General features: G+C 57.3%; 1 protein-coding gene across 1 annotated transcript in view; it reads right to left on the bottom strand.

Moving 5' to 3' along the window:
- The window catches only part of MINK1 (misshapen like kinase 1), a 48,096-nt gene that overhangs the window by 21,638 nt on the left and 6,481 nt on the right, over window positions 1-19,977 (bottom strand). The window contains 1 exon segment of the mRNA XM_029055296.2: window positions 1,735-1,800. Coding sequence (XP_028911129.1) covers window positions 1,735-1,800 — 66 coding nt within the window.

Genomic DNA, 19,977 nt, shown 5'->3' with positions numbered 1-19,977 from the left:
CTGGCACAGGTTCCTGAGGGAGGCTGTGGGGATTTTAATGGAAAGGGACAAGAGGATGGAGGTTGGCCTGAATGCAGAGGGATGGCCCCGGTGACCTCCATCATGGCCCTGCTCAGGCCCCGCCCGCCTCATTTCCTCTCAGCCCAATTTCCTGGTTTCTGATCCAGGAATTGGGGAGGGGGTCACTACCCTTTGGGGTCCCAGGGAACGAGGGGAGGCGGTCTCTGCGCGGTCCTGACCTTGACCCTCCGCCGGCAAAGCCGTCAGGTCCCTCCCCTCTGTGCCCCCTCCTCAGCTCCGAGGGTGGGCCCAGCCTCCAGCTCCAGACCCAGTCCCTCCCCTCGGGAGCAGCCACAGCCCCCCACCCCCCAAGATTCCATTCGGGCTCCCCCACAGCATTCATGGAAACTCTCCCGGAGGGGTCTCTGTTGTGGGGGAAAGATGAGGGGGGAAGCCCCCTCCTCTCTGCCAGTGCATTCAAAGGAGACTGGAGGGTGGATGGCAGCGGGGGTGGGAGAGGGCAAGTCGCCAGAGAGCAATCTGGGTTGGGGCAGGGAGGATTGGGAGATACTCCTCCGGACCAGGTGAAGTAGATGAGCCACAGAGGGAGAAACAGGATGGAACTGCGAAGTTTTTGAGTTGGCGGAGGAGGGGGTTTAGATGCCATCGTGGTAGTCGATGATCTCAGGGTCAGGGGGACGGAGAACACCCAGGAGCAGCAGAAGGTGGGGGCGGGGAGAAAGGGGAGGCGCTGAGCTTTACCAACCGGGTTGGCCGGCAGGCCACCATCCGCCCCAGACCGTTTCGGCAACCATCTGCCTGGACGCAGGGGGTTGGAACAGATGACCCCCTCAAGGTCCCTTCTGAGAGGGTCCGCCCTCCTCGACCCCCAAACTCCAGCAGGGCGCCTGGGGCAGCCCCCTTGCGCCCCCACCCCCGGCCCCCGCCCGGTCTCTCCTTCCGGATTCCCCGCCGAGTCTCCGGGGCAGGAAACGGCAGGCCGACCGGCCCTTCCTGTGGAGGTAGCGGGGTGGGGGGGTGGGCCAAGAGCAGGGGCTCGCACGGGACTAGGGTCCCGGGGCACCAGGGAGGGGGATGGGTCCAGGGGAAGTTCTCTAGGATATTTTCTCCCTCTGCAGTTGTTTCAGAAGGCCCCAGCGAGAAGCAGGGAGGCGGTGGGCGGCTGTTTCCATAGAAACAGGCAGGGAGGTGGAGGGGTGGGAAACGGGTGGGAAGGGGGGTGGGGGGTGGCTGGGGCCTAATTCTCCAGAATCGCAGAGGGAGGGTCGGGGGCCGGGGCATGTCCATGGCTTTCATGTGTACACAAACACACACCCACACTCACACGTGTACGTGCAGACACACACACACAGGTGGGCACACATGCCCCTCCCAGGTCAAGGCCCACTGACTAGAATGGGTCAGCTCCCCCTGCACCGGACTTATCATTAGCCCCTCCTGGGCCTGCAGGAACACCTCTCCTGCCCCCACCCTCCTGCCCCACACTAATCCACCTAGCCTGGGCTCAGGGGGCAGAGGACCCCGAGGGTCCCGGTCTGGCTGGCCCCAGGGGTCATGGTCTGCCCAGCCCCGGTCTAGTCCCCAGGGTGAACCGGATGGGGGCCAGCGAGCCAGGGCGGGGCTTGCGCTCAGCCACCAGGGCAGTTCTGTGCGGGTACTGTCGCCCTGCCCCGCCCTTCGACCTTTCACCCTCACCACAGTCTCACGACTTACCTTATACACTTGCCCGTAGGTGCCATTGCCGACCACCTCCACCAACTCAAAGATGCCGGCCGGGTCCTGTGGGGAGAAGGGAAAGGCCAAGTCCGGGGTCAGGGCAGGGAGGGAACGGGGTGGCCCGCTGCAGACGGGAACCCCAAGACCCTCCAGACACGCCCTGGCTCTAGTGATCCGGGGCCAGGCCTACCACCTGGGGGGCCAGGGGTCCGGGAACTGAGCCCCCCATCCATCGCACCCTTCACTTTGGTTCTCCCTCCTTCAGGAAGCCTTCCTCTCTTCCCATAAAGACCCTGGAAAGCATATCGCCCGACTCTCCAGTCTGGAATGTGCTTCCCCGCTGCTCCCCCTCCGCCTTATCCCGGCCCAATCCCATCTCCCCCCACACCTCCTCTTCCAGGAAGTGCTCCCGGATTAACCCCCTGACTCAGCTCACCCATTTATTCCAATCCCCTCCGGCCCTGATGCCCATCTGTGTCACCGGGGCTGGCGCCTGGGCTTGTGGCTGTTTGTCACTCAGGCTTTAATAATTAATAATAATAATGATGGTATTTGTTAAGTGTTTACTATGTGCCAAGTACTGTTCTAAGTGCTGGGGTAGATACAAGGTAATCGGGTTGTCTCAAGTGGGGCTCACAGCCTCAATCCCCATTTTACAGATTGCCCAAGGTCACGTAGCAAACGAGTGGTGGACCCGGGATTAGAACCCACATCCTCTGACTCCCAAACTCGTGTTCTTTCCACTAAGCCACGCTGGGCTCTCTCGGCTTCCCACGGCAGCTCCCCTCAGGCAGGGACCTGCTCCCCACTCTCTTCCACCCCTCTCCGCTCTCGCCTGGGTGAAGCTGGGCTGGGCCTACGCCGGGTGCCCGATCCATGCTGCCCATCCAGTCGTCTGGGTGGAGCCCGGCCTCATGCCTGCCAGGGTCGCCTCCCTCCCCGAAATGGCAGCTTTCTGTGGGCAGGGCTGGCGGAGCGCCCCCAAGGGGTGAGGCTGAGTGGGAATGAGCCCAGGGCTGGGAGTCGGAGGATCTGGGTTCTAATCGCCAGCAGTGTGACGGAGGGCAAGTCATCTTGCTTCTCTGGGCCTTAGTTTCCCCATCCGTCAAATGGGGTTTCAACAACCCGTCCTCCCTCCTACTTAGACCTTGAGCCCCACCTGGGGTGAAGACTGTGTCCAACCTGCTTATCTTGCATCTACCCCAGCACTTAGTACAGTGATTAGCACAGAGTAAGTGCTTAACCAATATTGAAATTACTATCATTTCTGTGCTAGCGCAGCCAGGAACAGCGTCCGGTGGGCGTGGAGTCCGGGGAGGCCCGGCTCAGCTCTGCCCCGCGGCAGGCCACCCCCAGCAGCACCCTGCCCCACTCCCAGGCTGATGCTCAAGGGGCCTGGATGCAGAGGAATGGATGCGATGAACCCACCTCGTCCCTTCCACCTTCATCATCGGGGCATTTATTGAGTGCTTACTGTGTGCGGTGTACTGTACTAAGCGTTTGGGAGAGTCCAATACATCATTCCCCGCCCACAGCGAGCTACCTCGAGGAGTTGATGGCATTAAAGGAGCAGGGGAAGCCCTGGAGACTCCGCTCTGGGGAGCCCCAGGCTGAGCTGGGCTTCGGGGGGAAGGGGAGAATGAATGCCACCCTGTCATCCCCCTTCGCCCCAGGGCCAGGCGGCAGAAGCATGGTGAGGTTGGGAATGGGGAAGGGGCACCTTTCTGGCAAATGCCAAGTCCTCAGGCTGAGGTGGCGGGAGGTCCCTTCTCATATCCGACAGATAATGACTCTCTCCCCATTCGAAGCCTTACTGAAGGCCCATCTCCTCCAGGAGGCCTTCCCTGACTAAGCCCTCCTTTCCTCTTCTCCCACTCTCTTCTGCATCGCCCTGACTCGCTCTCTTTATTCATCCCCCGTCCCAGCTCCACGGCACTTACATCCACATCTGTAATTTTATTTTATTTCTATTAATATCCATCTCCCCCTCTAGACCGTAAGCTCGTCAAGGGCAAGGAACGTGTCTACCAACTCGGTTACATTACACTCTACCAAGTGCTTAATACAGTGCTCGGCACATAGTAAGCGTTCAACAAATTATGACTGACTGGTGCAGGGCTGAGTCGAGAGCAGGGGCAGGGGTTGGAGCAGGGCTCGGTGGGGAGCGGGCCACCGTGCCCGTCAGCCTAGCCGATCAGCCGTGCCGGCCAGAGAGGGCTCCGGCCTGGGAGCCGAACAAAGCCAGTCAGCCAGGGAAGCTGCGTCCCATCCCCCAGGGCCGGGTTGGGCCATCCGGGGGGCAAGAGGGCCCAGATGCCCAAGGAAGCATCTGTCGGTCACGTGAGCACATGTGACTCGGGGGGGGGGGGGGGGGGGGGGGAGCGAGAGGGTGGGGATGAGCCTCAGAGTCCCCTCCCGCTGTCCCATTTACCCAAGAGCCAGTCTGGGGAGGGGTGGCCAGCAGAGTCGGAGGGAACGCTGATGGTTGAAAGGGAAAGGGGGGAGGCGCAGGTTTATGGGACCCTCCCAACTTCCTTCGTGGACCCCAGCCATGGCTGCCCACCCCAGGCCCCGCCCAGCCCGATGTAGGTTACTCCCGCGTCCCACGACCGTGATGTGCTGGTTGGGCCCGCTGGGGCCCCCGCGGAGCGGTATAATAGCCGCTCACTAGGTCGGCAGCGGGGGGTTGGGGGACGGTGGCAGGAGGTAGGGGGCTGCAGCCCTGCTACCCCACAAGCTTTGCGGACCTAGCCCTGAGACCCCATCAACCCTTTTCCCCCAGGAGGGGGAGACATCCCAAGCTTCTGTTGCTCTATTCCCAAGTGTTCAGTACAGTGGGGGCACTCGCTGGGCGGTTCAGTAAATACCTTCACACTGCCACCGCCGCCGCCACCACCACCAGAGAAGCAAGGTAGTGATGCCTTCATCTCAGCCATCCCCCACCCCATGCCCTTCAGCCAGCCCTCCCCTCCCCTTCTGAGTCTGCCGACTGGAAGGTTCTTAATTCGGTCTGCCCCAAATCCCCGTGTTGCCACGGCCTCTCCTCGCCCTCCGTACCAGCCTCAGGAGGAGCCGCAGCCTTCCCCTCGGCGGGCTACAATGCTGCTCTGGGCCTTCTCTCTTCTAAACTGGAAGCTCGCTGTGGAGCAGGGAACACGCCTACCAATTTGGTTGCTTTGTTCTCCCCCAACACTCGATATAGTGCTCTTCACACTGTAGGCACTCAGTAAATACCAGATTGATTGGGAAACCTCTCCCCCTACCCCAGCAGACTGGAGAGGGACCAATCTGGGTCTACCCGGCCCCCAGCAGGCTTACCTCACTATTTAGGGGTGGGTCCTCGGATGGGCTACCTCAGCCTGTCTCCCCAGAGTCCCCTGGTTGGAGGGGCCAGCCCCTCCAATTCCCTCTTCCCCATGGGAGACCCTCCCCCCACCACCCATCAACATTTAGTTCTGCTCTTGGCTCCAGCGTGGGAAATAGTAGCTACACCCTGGGGATCAGGGGAAAGCAGGACTGACCAGGCTGGGGAGGCCCCCCCTGACCTAGGGAATGGCCAGGTAGCCCCGGCCGCCATCACTCCTCTGGCATGAGCCTCTAGGGTGGCTGGGGACCGGTAACTGGTCCGGGCCCTGCCTTGAGGAACATCGGTGGGCAGGCCCTCCCCCAGATGCAAACGTGCCAGGAGACCCACAGATAACCAGGGAGGGGCAAGGACATTCTCTCCACAGCAGTGACCTCTTGCCCACCCCGCAGAGACAAACCAACACCTGGGGGTGGAGGGGGAGGTGGAAGAGATGTGGATGGAATGAGAGGTGCTGACCAAGTGGTCGATAATAACTATACTAATGGTGTTGGTATCTGTTAAGCACTTAGTGTGCGCCTGAGCACTGTACTAAGCGTCGAGAGATACAAGCTAATCAGGTCAGACATAGCTTGCATCTCACCGGGAGGCTCATAGGCCTAAGTAGGAAGGAGAACAGGAATTGAACCCCCATTTTACAGATGAAGTAACTGAGGCCAGAAAAGCCAAGTGACTTGCCCGAGGTCACCCAGCAGACAAATGGAGGAGGATTAGAATCTAGGTCTTCTGACTCAAAGCCCGGGCTCCTTCCACTAGGGTGACGCTGCTTCTAGCTTTGAGCCAATCCCCTTGTGAGTTTGGAACCCCCCGAGTGACTCTTTGGCCACTCCAACTCCCACTTCTGGGGTCTGGGAAGGCTTCCTGAGGGAGGGAGACTTGATTTTTCTACAAAAACGTTCAAGCCACCTCTCCCCACTCCTCAACAAGCTCCAGGGGTTGCCCATCCACCTCGGCATCAAACAAAAACTCCTCGCCATTGGCTTTAAAGCATCCATCACCTTTCCCCCTCCTACCTCACCTCGCCGCTCTCCTACTATTCATTCATTCAATCATATTTATTGAGCGCTTACTGTGTGCAGAACACTGTACCAAGTGCTTGGAAAGTACAATTCGGCAACAGAGAGAGACAACCCCTACCCAACGCGCTCACAGTCTAGAAGGGCGGGGGAAGCCCACAACATAACAAAACAAGTGGACAGGCATCAAGAGCATCAAAATAGATAAACAGAATTATACTACAGCCCAGCCTGTACACTTCCTGCATACTTCCCTCCTCTAACGCAACCTACTGACTGTATCTTGATCTCATCTCTCTCGCCTTCGACTCCTTGCCCACGTCCTGCCTCTGGCCTGGAACGCCCTGCCTCTTCATATCCGGCAGACCACCTCTCTCCCTGTCTTCAAAGCCTTATTGAAGGCCCATCTCCTCCAAGAGGCCTTTCCCAACTAGGCCTTCATCCCCTCTCTCCCATTCACTTCTGTGCCACCCTTGCATTTGGATTTGCTCCCTTTATTCACCCCTCCCTCAGCCCCACAGGATTTGTGTCCATATCCATCATGTATTAATTTATATTAATATCTGTCTCCCCGTCTAGAGTGGAAACTCGTGGGCAGAGACTATGTCGACCAGCTCCGTTATACTGTACTGTCTCAAGGGCTTAGTTCAGTGCTCAGCACCTGGTAAGCGCTCAATAAATATGATTGATTGATTGATTGGCTTTGAAGAAGAGGTGGGCCCTGGGTTGGAGAAGAAAATGGTGGAGGGGACTCCCGGTAGGGGAATGGCTCGGAGGTGGAGGGAAAGAACAGGGTGGGGGTGGGGTGGGGAAATGGAAGGGAAGATCTGAGCACAGTGGGACCAGTAGGTGAAAGCAGTTAATAATAAATAATAATGTTGGTATTTGTTAAGCGCTTACTATGTGCAGAGCACTGTTCTAAGCGCTGGGGTAGGCACAGGGGAATCAGGTTGTCCCACGTGGGGCTCACAGTCTTAATCCCCATTTTACAGATGAGGTAACAGGCACAGAGAAGTGAAGTGACTTGCCCAGAGTCACACAGCCGACAAGTGGCAGAGCTGGGATTTGAACCCATGACCTCTGACTCCAAAGCCCGTGCTCTTTCCACTGAGCCACGCTGCTTCTCGTAAGGGATGGGATGATCGGGGGGGACGACACACATATGGAGGAAGTGGGGTGTGGGAGGAAGGTCAGGAAGTTTCGTGTTGGAGAGCCCGGACACCTCAGTTCAGTTCTGATTCCTGCTGTGTGATCCTGGGCAAGGCCCTCGGCCTCTCTGGGCCTTGGTTTTCTGGCCTGTACAATGAAAAGAGGAATCCCGGGGGCCCAATCCTTGTCTCCCGGGGATGTCGGGAGGACAGAGTGAGCTAATTGGCGAGAAGGCGTTTGGGGAAATAAAGGCGCCACATAAACGGCAGCAGACGGGAGGTGCTAGTACCCGGGCCATTACCATTATCGGAGGGGGATGGCAACTGAGCAGCAGGGTCAGCAGGGTAGGGGTGAGCTTCTGCAGACGTCCCGAGGTGGCGGGGGGGTGGTCCAAAAGGGAGACTCCTGAGCCGGCTCCCACCCCCAACATCCCCTGCACAGAAGTGGGTGAAGACGGCTGGAGAATCGGGGTCCGTGGGGGAAGCAGCGGGGAGGGGCCGGCGGAGATCACCGGGGTGGGTGAGGTGGCGGGAGGTCCCAACTCATAGTCCTGACCCCTGCAGATGGCTGGGGTGGTGGTGGATGCATTCCTGGCATCTGGTCCGGGGGAGAGAGAGAGGTGTGGGCAGGGACTCGGAGATGGTCCATGGACATCTCCTGGCTGCCCGTGGACGTATTGTACCAAACACTCCCAAGTGTTAATACAGGGCTCGGAGCACTCCAGAGTCAGCGTTGAGTAAATGCCGAGGTTTTAAGGATGTATTGGAGAGTGTCCACAGAGGGGATCGATAGTAAACTGGATTCACGGGGCCCAGGGCTGGGGGAGGAGGAGACCGCTGGTCCCGAGCTGGGACTTGTAGGCAGGTGAGGAGCTGGCCATCGCCTAGGCCGCTTGCCTGCCCTTCTTAAGGGCTGGGCCGACCTGGCCTCTTCCCCTTGGGGGAGTCCGGCTGGGGGTAGGCTTCCCGGGAGAGGGGGCAACCTCCACAAGGAGGAAGCCGAGGCGGGGAGAGATGGAGCAGTGGCTGTAGGCTGGCCGGGGAATTTAGGCCCGGCTCAGATAACAAAGCCGATCCCAAAGGCCAACAGCTCCTTCTTCCAGGAGGGAACCCCGTGGGGAGTGGGGGTGGGGGGTGGAGGCGGGGGCTGGGGGCAGCACCTGTTTATCTTGAACCGTTTCAAAGCAGGAGGCGGGGAGGTGGGAGGGTACTGAGGTAGGGTTCTCCCCAGCAGGGGGAGAACAATAGGTCCGTTTTCCTGCCTACCCGCCCGGCTCTGTGCAGCTCAGCTCTGGGCAACCCGGGCTCCCATCATCCAGTCCCAGATCCAATCCAGCCCCCGCAGGCTTGTGGCCTCACAAAAGACGGGCAAAGGACCCCAGAAACTGCCCTGCTGTGGAAGGTAGGCCAGAGCAGAGTGTGGGGAGGAAGGGGCGAGGAGGCCCAGGTCACTTCTGAATCCACGGCTCCCCACCACCTGCCCTCGCTCCTGCCTCCCCCACCCATCCCCCCCCCCCCCCGGACCTGGGCTGCACTCAGTGGGATGGTCCTGAGGACTTGGGGTTCCTTCCCATCCTAGATGGTGCCCCTGCACGCCCGGGTCCCCCTGCAGTGCCCAGCCCAGCCAGACCCCAGAGCCCAAGTGGAGAGAGAGACAGACAGGGAGGAAGAGGTACGGGACAGGACCTGGGGTTGAGGGGTGCAGGCTGCTGGGGGAAGCAAACAAAACATTACACACATACCCACACTCTCTCTCTCTCTTTTTCTCTTCCCTCCCCTCCCCCCCCCCCCCCGAGGATTCCTGGGCTCTCTCACCTGGGAACCCAGTGAGGTGATACCCCTGTGGCGGTGCCATCCCATGCCCCACCTTCTCTTGGCTTCCACCATGGTTCTTCCCAGGCCAGGCCAGCCTGCTCCCTCCCCTCCCTGCCACCTCACCGTGGATGTGTGGGCTCCCAAGAACCCCAGGAATCTCAGGGGGCTGCGAGACTGGGGAAGGGGCAGAGGGCCTGTTAAGGAGGGGGGCGGGCCTAGTCTGATACCATGCAGAGATCTCTCTCTCTCTCTCTCACACACACACACACACTCACTCCACACGCATACACACGCACACATTCCTGAGTCAGTCATCAGCCCGGGAGCCACCTTTCAGGATTTGAGCTACAATAATTCCAAGAGAAAGTGCTGCAGGGAGGGAAACCGGGGAGAAGAGGAGTCTCCACCTCGCCCACCCCCAACCCCAAAACACCTCTCCCTCCCCACGCACGAAAGCGTCGGAGCCGACCTGCCCTCCTGACAGTGGAGGGGGATGGGAACTGAGGCAGGGGAGGGCTGGGGGACCTTTGGCTAAGTCATCTCACCACTGTGAGCCTCGGTTTCCTCATCTGCAAAATGGGCACTCAGTACCTGTTCTCCCTCCTACTTAGACCATGAGCCCAATGTGGGTCAGGGGCTGTGTCCGATCTGACTGCCTTTGTATCCAGCCCAGTGCTTAGCACGTAGTAGCCTTTTAAACACATTAGAGGTGTCAGAGCTGCAGAGGGAGTTACGCTTTCCTGCCTCAGTCGGCAGGGGAACATAAGGGATTCCCCTCCCCCAGTGGAAGGGACGGGGACATGCAGTATGGATGTATACACACATATGCCCACACACACACGTACACACTCACGTAGGCACGCATGCACACACGCAGCACTTTTTGCTGTTTTTTCTCCCCTGGTTAGTCCTTTTCGGGTGGAGAGGTAGCCTGAGGTGGGAGAAGAGATGACAGAGAGAGAGATAATTCATCTCAGAAATGCCCTTTCTAGGTCTCTGTCTTAATTGCTTAGGAGAGTCCAATATAACAGAGTCGGCAGGCATGTTCCCTAACAAATTAACAAATTGTAGTATTTGTTAAACGCTTTGTGCCACGCACTGTACTAAGTGCTGGGTTAGATACAACACAATTGGGTTGGCCACGGTCCCTGTCCCGGGTGGGGCTTGTGGTCTTAATCCCAATTTTCCAGATGAGGGAACTGAGGCCCAGAGTTACAAGCAGACAAATGGCAGAGCCGCGATGAGAAGCCAGGTCCTTCTGAGTCCCAGGTTTGGGCTCTAGCCACTAGTCCACGCCGCTTCTCAGTCCCTCACTACCCTCTCCCCGCCAATGCTCCAGGCCGGGCCAACCTGACAGGTCTCCCAACACCCCGAATGCCCTCTTGGTCGCTTTTGTGTCTATTTGATATACACTCAATTATCAACTCGGCCAATCCACACAGACACATCTGTATCGTCTTGTCCTATTTCCACTACTCTGGAAGAATTTATCTGCCCATCCATCTGACCCCTTAGATTGGAAGGTCCTCGAGGGTGGGGAATGGGGGCTTGGCCTCTACTGGACTCTTCCACTCAATCACATTTGAGTGCTTTATTATTTTGGTATTTACTGAGAGTTTGCTGTGTGCCGAACACTGATCTAAGCGCTTGGGAGACTAATAGAACAGAGTTACTGAAGGTTCATCTCCTCTAAAGAGGGCTTCCCTAAGCACCCCCTTTCCTCTTTTCCCACTCCCTTCTGAGTTGCCCTGACTCGCTCCCTTTATTCATCCTCCTTCCCAGCCCCATGGCACATATACATAATCGTAGTTTATATATTTCTATTCATGTCTATCTCCCTTTCTATTTGTAAGCTCACTGTGCACTGGAATGTTTCTGTTTATTGCTATATTGGACTCTCCCAAGTGCTTAATACAGTGCTCTGCACACAGTAAGCGCTCAAAAAATACAACTGAATGAAGTTGGTAGACACCTTCCCTGCCCACAAGGAGCTTGCAGTCTAGATGGGGAGACTGTTAATAGAAATAAATGACAAATAGGGACATAAGTGCTGGGGGGAGGGAATCTGGGGATGGGGTGAAAAAGGGAGAAAATCCAAGTGTACGGGTGACACTGGAGGGAGAGGGAGAAGAGGAAATCAGGGCTTAGTCGAGGAAGGCCTCTGGGAGGAGATGGACTTTTAATAAGATTTTGAGGTGGGGAGAGTGATGGTCGGATATTAAGAGGGAGGGCGTTCCAGGATGTGGGCGAGAGAGGTCAGTGGCACCACTGCTGTGTGACCTTGGGCAAGCCACTTCACTTCTCTGGGCCTCAGTTCCCTTTTCTGTAAAGTGGGGATTAAGACTGTGAGCCCTATGTGGGAAAACCTGATAAACTTGTACTTACCTCAGTGCTTAGAACAGTGCTTGGCACATAGTAATCACTTAACAAATACCATCATCATTATTATTTGCTCGGTAGAGGGTTCTGCTCCCCGTGGGCCCACGGCAAATCCCTCTGATTGGTTGGTTGGTTGCCTGTCTGCCTGCTGCTATGGCTGGGGTCTGGGCTCTGCCTCTGTCCCTCAGCCTGGATATATCCATTTAGAAGCCCAAGCCTGGGAGTTAGAACCACCTGGGTTCCAAACCTGACTCCTCCACTTATCTGCTGTGTGACCTTGGGCAGGTTCCTTCACTTCTCTGTGCCTCTGTCACATCTATAAAATGGGGATTAAGACTGTGAGCCCCATTTGGGACAGGGGTTGGGTCCAACCTGAGTGTCTTGGAGTTACCCCAGCACTATGTACAATGCCTGGCACATAGTAAGCACTTAACAAATACTATCTATGTAGATAGGTAGATAGATAGATAGAGATAAATATATATTTGGAAAAAAAAGGGAAGAGCAACTGATTGTCTCAAGGTGAATAAGGGAGAGAACTTCCTGGCAGGCAGAACTAGCAGATGCTGGGGCAGGTGAATGAAGGCGGTTTGTCCATGTCCCAGGCTTTACAGACCGGATGGTACCCCAGGAGGTCAATGGGCCTATCCCTTTGCCTCCGGGCAAGGGAGGTGGTCAGTGTTGGTGTGTCCCTCTCCCAGATTTCCAAGCCTCGGGATGGAAGACTCCAAATCTCCCTCTGTCCCAGCCTCCCAGACCTGATTTCCTCCCAAGGGAGTGGAGGTGGCTGGATTGAGCGAAAGGTCTGCGGTGAGATAAATGAGATCAAAGTACATTGAGATCAGCATAATCATGGTCTTTGTAAAGCGCTTACCATGTGCCCAGTGCCCTACTAAGCACTGGGTTAAATACAAGATCATCGGGTCTCACATGGAACTCACGGTCTAGGTAGGAGGAACCACGAGGATTGAATCCCTTTTTAGCATTTGAGGGAACGGAGGCCCAGAGAAGTGACTTGCCCAAGGTCACATGGCAGTCCTGGCCCTCTCCAGTAAACCATAGTAGTAATGGTGACCGGTGACCGGTCAGGCCTTGAACCATCCCTCAGTGGTTCAGTCATTCATTCAATCATATTTATTGAGCACTTACTACCTGCAGAGCACTGTACTAAGCACTTAGGAGACTACCACAGAATAATAAACAGACTCATTCCTTGCCCACATTGAGCTTCTAGGGGGAGACAGACATTAACAGAAATAAATATATTACAGATACAGACAGAAGTTCAGTGGCATATTTTGGGACATTTTGAGCACCCGCTGTGGGCAGAGCACTGGATGCACATGTCCAACTGAGAAAGTGCCCAGCCCACAGCCTGGTGACAGTCTGTAAATGGCCCTGGCCCCCTCTCATGGGAGGGCAGCCATTCCTAATCTTCCATCGCCCGAACTTCCCACCTCCTCATCACCACCTCCTCCTCACCACCCCATCATCAAAAACCACCATCACCATCATCATCATTACTGACCCTCTTGTGGGCAGCAAAGCTCTTGGGAGAGAGAGGGAGAAGAGGACCTGTCCCCGCCCTCGCTGGGTTTGCAGTCTAAATCTGGGTGCTTGCTGCACCTCCCTTCCCCGCCCCCCCCCTTCCCCTAAACTAGACAGGAGGTGCCCTACGTACAGTGCCTGGCACATCGTAAGCGCTTAACAAATACTATGTATATAGATAGATACAGATGAATATATATTTTTAAAAAAGGAAAGAGCAACTAATTGTCTCTTAAGGATAGTAAGGGAGGGGACTGACGGAACAGCAGCGATAGCAGTGACTGGTCATCTGGGGTTGATCTGGGAGGGTTTCCTAGAGGCAGCGGAGAGGAGCTGAGCAATGAGTCTGTCTCCCCCTCTCGTCTGGAAGCTTGATGTGGGCAGAGATGTGTTTGTTTATTGTTCTATTGTACTCTTCCAAGCACTTAGTACAGCACACAATAAGTGCTCAATAAATACGATTGAATGAATGAGTTGGGCTGTGCTGGACCAGTGGATTCTGCCTGGCCTCTGCTGACCTCAGCTTGGCCCCTGGCATCCCTTTCCTCAGCACACTCCACCCCAGACTCAGCTGCCTCCCTATTTCTGTGATCCCTTCTGGGCCTCTCACCCATTTTTTTGTTTGTTAAGTGCTTCCTATGTGCCAAGCACTGTACTAAGTGTTGGGGTAGATACAAGATAATCAGGTTGGACACAGTCCCTGTCCCACAGTCTTTAATCCCCCTTTTACAGATGAAGGAACTGGGGTCCAGTGAAGTGAAATGACTTGCCCAAGGTGACACAGATGACAGGTGGTGGAGCCGGGATAAGAACCCAGGTCCTCTGACTCCCAGGGCCGAACTCTTTCCCCTAGGCCATGCTGGTTGATTGAGTCTCTCTCTCTGTCTCTCTCTCTCTCTCCCTCTCTCTAGGTCTCTCAGCAGTGTGCCCCTCCTCTCCACCCACTCCTTCACCCATGGGCACCCGGCACCCACCGACCCACAGCTGAAACCCAAACCCAGGGCTGAAATCAAAGAAGGGCAGGTGGCGTGTGGCCGGAAGCCGGAGCCTGCCCGGACCAGACGGCTACCGATCGCCCACCGTCCGTGGGGGGATGAGACAAGCTCTGCCCCAGGCTGCCAGCTGCCGCCCTGGCACCCCAGGCTGATGGAGAACCAAAGACAGAAAGAGATGGGGGAGAGAGAGGGAGACAGAGAGAACAGTGTGGGGCTGTGTGTGTAGGGGGGAAGAGAGGGAGGGAACCAGGGAGAGATGGAAGTGAGGAGGGAGGGAAGGGGGAGAGCAAGGGAGGGAGGAAGTGAGGAAGGTGAGGGAAAGGGAGTGGGAGAGGAGAGGGAGCCAGGGAGAGAGAGAGAATGAGGGAGTGACAGAGGTGGGGGGAGGAGCAAAGGAGGGGAATGAAGGGGCAGGACCAAGGACCCAGGCATCCCTGATTCCCCAGGACCCCGTCAAGAACTCAGAGGTGGCAGTGGAGGGATGGACCCCAGTGAAGAGGGCTTCCACACAAACCCTATCCGGAATGCCCTCTCCATCTGTCTTGGCCGAACCGTACCCCTGCCCATTTTCCGAGCACTCCCTCACACCCCGCCTCCTCCGGGAAGCCTTCCGGGGCAGACCCCGCCTCACTCCGCCCGCCCCGATCCCCGAGGCTCCCCGCGAAACCCTGACGCACAGCTCTGTCAGCACGCGCCCCTTCGCCCGAGGCCTTCGGTTTCCCTCACGGTGCCCGCCCCCACTGGCTCGGGACCTGCCCGCCCTGGCGCCCCCCACCTCCCATCAGTCTGTCGGCATCACCCAGGCTGGGCCGGGCCCCTCCCCCGGGTGGCAGCAGGGCGTGTGTGTGCTGTGTGTTGGGCACTGCCCACGGTGAACGCAGTTCTCACCTGAGAACTTTCTGACACCGGAAGTACAACAGCATTTTTGCAGTGGGGCGGGGAGAGGAGAAAGGTGAGGGGAAGCCCTAGGTTTGTGGGGAGGGGCGGGGAATCACTATCGGACGGGGGGTGGGTGGCACAGGGTACCCTCCCTGGAGTTGGGCCCAGTATCTCATCCGCCCTCCCTGTGTCTTGAATGCCCACTCGGGGACCAGCGGGCTGGGCCTGCAGTCGGGGCATAACAATAACTGTGGTAAATGTTATATGCTCATTATGTGCCCAGCACTGTTCTAAGCGCTGGGGTATATACAAGCTTCAGGTTGGACACAGGTCCTATCCCGAATGGTGTTCACAGTCTTCATTCCCATTTGACAGAGGGGATAACTGAGGTCCAGAGAAGTGAAGTGACTTGGCCAAGGTCAAACAGCAGAAGTGTGGCGGAGTCGTGGTGTGAACCCAGGTCCTCTGACTCCCGGACCCAGGATCTTGCCCCTCGGTGGATGGGTCTCCAAGGGGTGGATGGTCTCCGAGCCCATATCTCCCCGTGTCCCCCGAGCCCTTCCCAGCACCAGCAGGGGTGGAGGCCTCCGCCGCCGGGAGCAGCCGGGAGACAGGCCCGGGCAAGAGCAGGGAACCAGCGCCCGCCCTCCCCTCCCCTGCCTGCCCGGGATTAGAGAGTGGATGACAAACCCGGGCGGAGTCGGGCGGGGCAGACCGAGCTTTGGGGGCCCGGGGCCTCTCCGCCCACGGTGCCAGCCTCCCACAGCCAAGCCCCCGGCCCCGACCCTCCGCCCACCACAGACGCCATCTCCTGTGCCCCCCGCGTTGGTCCCCACCAGCGGGGTCCACACAACAGCCCGACTCCCCATTCCAGTTTGGACCCTCCCCGGGCTGCAGCAGGGGTCCCAGACACCACGTCCGTCCCCTATGCCCATTTGAGGGTCCCATGGGCGGAGAGCGGGGTGCCGCTGGCCATCTCCATCCACCCGAGGGGCCTCTCCGAGGGGGCAAACCCCCCCCAGTGCTTCCCCCCGCCGTGTCTAGATACCCGTCCCAAGGGGAAACCCCTCTTTTCTTCAGGTCCCCGTCCGGGACCGGATCCTGGCGAGGGCCTGTGTCGTGCCCCGGCCCGGCTCCATCTAGGCCTCCTGCTCCCACCCCTGGGCCAGGTGAGAGAAGCAGGGTGGGGGAAGGGGTGGAGGAGGAGGAGGAAAGGGAGGAGGAGGGAGAGCACAGCTGGGAAGCAAGATGAGCAGAGGCTGGGCTGGGTGTGGCAGGACAGGCCCGGGGTTTCCCTGCCCACTGCCGCCGCTCTGTCAACAGGAAGCTGGGTTTCTCATGGCCGGGTGGGGGTGGGGACGGACTGCAGGGCTCATGGACTGAGAAAGGCTCCCCGTTACCCCCACCCAGCTTCCCGGCCTCCTGGCCCAGGGCCAGCCTCTGTTCTGTTCCTCACGCCCCACCCCAGAGCGGCCCCCGGATATCAGAGTGGCCCTTGGGCGCCAGCCAACCCTGGGCAAAGAGTCTGTGTCTGGGAAAGAGACGGGCCCAGCACATGGCAGGCCTCCCCCGAACCTACTCTCGTCCAGCCGGTTGCCCTCCTCGAGAAGCAGCGTAGCTAGTGGATAGATGCTAGGCCTGGGAGTCAGAAGGACCGGGGTCTAATCCCAGGTCCGCCGCTTGTCTGCTGTGTGACCTTGGGCAAGTCGCCTTCACTTCTCTGGACCTGTTACCTCATCTGAAAAATGGGGATTAATGGTGTGAGTCCCATTTGGGACATGGACTGAGTCCAAATCGATGACCTTATCTACCCCAGCACTTTAAACAGTGCTCGGCACATAGTGAGCGCTTAACAAATACCGTCATCATCATCATCCCTGCCAGGCAATCTCACAGTTTAGGGCCCCAGCTGTGGCCCCCACTTTCCCTCCAACCGGGCCCTGGGGTCCGCTCACCTGAAACACCATTATCCTATTTATTTTGTTAATGAGATGTACATCACCCGGATTCTATTTAGTTGCTATTGTTTTAATGAGATGTTCTTCCCCCCCGATTCTATTTATTGCCATTGTTCTTGTCTGTCCGTCTCCCCCCGATTAGACTGTAAGCCCATCAAAGGGCAGGGACTGTCTCTATCTGTTACCGATTTGTACATTCCAAGCGCTTAGTACAGTGCTCTGCACATAGTAAGCGCTCAATAAATACTACTGAATGAATGAACACTGGACGTTAGGAGTGAAGGGAGCTTCACTCTGACCAAGGGCAGGGAGGAATCTGGGTCTTGCCTGTGCCCTCGGAGCTTCCGTCGTAGGTTTCATTCATTCATATTTATTGAGCGCTTACTATGTACAAACACTGTACTGAGCACTTGGGGGAATACAATAGAACAAGAGACACATTCCCTGCCCACAACTAGCTTACAGTCTAGAGGACGAGTTTCAATCCCAGTGCCCATGCCTCTTCTCCCCCTCACTCCCTGGGGTCAGGGGGAAAGACTGGTCTGGCCCAGCACCCCGGGGGAGATTACCATCCCCCCCACCCAATTCTCCTGTCCTCTCCCAGCAGGCGCTAGGCTCAGGGCAGAGCACCAGTCAGTGAGTGCTATTTATTGAGAGTTTATTGTGTGCAGAGCACTGGACTAAATGCTTGGGAGAGGACAATAGAAGACAGCAGGTGCTCGGTCAATCTTGCTAACTCATTTATTCAATCGTATTCATTGAGTGCTTACTGTGTGCAGGGAACTGGACTAAGCGCTTGGGAGAGAACGATACAACAACAGACACATTCCCTGTGATTCCAGCGCCAAATCCTATGTTTGCCCATGGCCCCCGTGGCCCAGTTGGCCTCCCCACAGGAGCGACAGATGTTGGAAGGCCTCCCCAGTGGCCGGGAGGCACTGGCCACTCTGCCTCTGGTTCTAGCCCAGGGCCCCAGAGCCAGGGCAGAGGGCGAGAGAGGGGCCAGAGAAAGGCCTGAGAGGCTGCCCTGATGGCTACCCAGTCGGGCCTCAGCTCCCAAGTCCTCCTTTGCCTAAATGCCCTCATCTCAGGGGGGTGAAACAGTATGGCCTAGTAGAAAAAGCCCAGGCCCAGGAGCCAGAGGACCTGGGTTCTCATCCTGGCTCCGTCACTTGTCCACTGTGTGACCTCGGGCAAATCGCTTCACTTCTCTGGGCCTCAGTTCCCTTATCTGTAAAATGGGGATGCAACTGGGGAGGGAGTGTTCCCTTAATTCATTCCCCTCTCCTCCAGCCCCAGCACTTATTTCCATATCTGTCAATTATTTATTTCTATTAATGTCTTTCTCCCCCTCTAGACTGGAAGCTCTTTGCAGGCAGGGAATGTGTCTGTTTATTGTTATATTCTCCTCTCCCAAGCGCTTAGCATTGACTGTCCTGTTCTCCCTCCTCCTTAGACTGTGAGTCCCATGTTGGAAAGGGACTGGGCCTGACCTGTCTGGGTGGACCCCAGGACTTAGACCAATACTTGACACATAGTAAGCACTAAACAGATGCCATAAAAAAACTACCTCCTCCTCTCACCTCCCCCACCGAGCCTCCACTCTACGCTCCCACATCCTGTGCTCCTGTCCCCGTTCCCTTCCTCGTCCCCTTACCCAGCCCAGAGAGAAGCCCTCAGGTAGCAGCACCCCCAACTCAGAGATCCAATGCCCCCTCCCCACCGCCACCCAACCCCATCCGTTCCCAGCCCACTCAGCCCCTCTCCTCGGGATAGCCCTCGGCTCTGCCCCCCCCGGGGCGACCTGCTGTTTGCCAACCTGCCCGTCTCTCTCCCGCCCTACCCGGCCGCCAGCTGCCGCTCGACCTCGGGAGAGAAGTGGCCGGCTTCACGCCGGAGAAGGGCCAGCCGGCGTCCTCGGGATCCCCCACTGGCTGGCGTGTCGGGGGATGGCCCCGCTCCGAGCCAGACCCTCGAATCCAGGGAGGCACCGGCCCCTCACTACCAGTCTCCCTTCCCATTCCGTCCCCAACGGGTACCCTCCAGGTGCCAATCCAACAGGGGAGCAGCAGGGCAGGCCAGATGGGGAGTCAGGACACCTGGGTTCTCGTTCTGGCTCTGCCACCTGCCTGCTGGGTGACCTTGGGCAAGCCACTTGACCTCTCTGGGCCTCGGTTTCCTCGACTGACAAATGGGGATTCAATACCTGTTCTCCCTCCCGCTTCGGAAGGTGAGTCCCCTGTGGGACAGGGACTGTGTCTAATCTACCTGTACTGTATCTACCCCAGCCCTCAGCAAAGTGCTAGGCACAGAGCAAATGCTGAAATATCACAAATGCCATTATGATTACTATTAATTGGAAGAAAAAGCCAAAGGTTTAGGCTGGAAGAGGCGGAGGAGGAGGAGAGAGTTACAGAATGCTTCTTGGCAGGGGTATGAAGCTTTGGTGTCAGCTCGTTGTGGACAGGGAACGTGTCCACCAACTCTGTTGTAATGTCCTCTCTCAAGTGCTCAGTCCAGTGCTCCACACACAGTAAGTGCTCAATAAATACCACTGATCGGTCGACTGACTGATTTGATTGATTGAGTTCTGCCCCAGGCAGAAAGGGTTTAAACTACTGAGGGAGATGCAGTGCATGTTGGGCGGGGAAAGGACGCTCGACCAGAGACCCTGTTCGGGGCCCATTTCTTCCCCTGCCCAGCGGGGGCAAATGGAGGCCCTGCCTCTCCCTGCCTCCAAGGAATGTGCACGGGGCAGATCAGAAAGCACTTTGGAGAATCAAAGGGTGGGTATCTTCATCTCCATCTTCATCATCCTTATTACTAGAAAAATAATAATAATGATAATTATATTTGTTAAGTGCTTACCCTGTGCCAGGCACTGTACACTGGGGGTGGATACAAGCAAATCGGGTTGAAGACAGTCCCTATCCCACGTGGGACTCACTCTTAATCCCCATTTTCCAGATGAGGGAACTGAGGCCGAGAGAAATGAAGTGACTTGCCCAGGGTCACACAGCAGACAGGTGGCGGAGCCGGGATTAGAACCCATTACCTTCTCCCAGGCCCGGGCTCTAGCCACTACACCATGACGCTTCCCATTACTCCAATCCCTTCCGGAGGGTATGGGTGTAACCA

This window comes from Ornithorhynchus anatinus, chromosome X5 (assembly GCF_004115215.2).
Source record: "Ornithorhynchus anatinus isolate Pmale09 chromosome X5, mOrnAna1.pri.v4, whole genome shotgun sequence".
Taxonomy (NCBI): domain Eukaryota; kingdom Metazoa; phylum Chordata; class Mammalia; order Monotremata; family Ornithorhynchidae; genus Ornithorhynchus; species Ornithorhynchus anatinus.
Note: the sequence above shows the minus strand (reverse complement) of the source record. Positions and strands in the feature narration are given on the sequence as shown.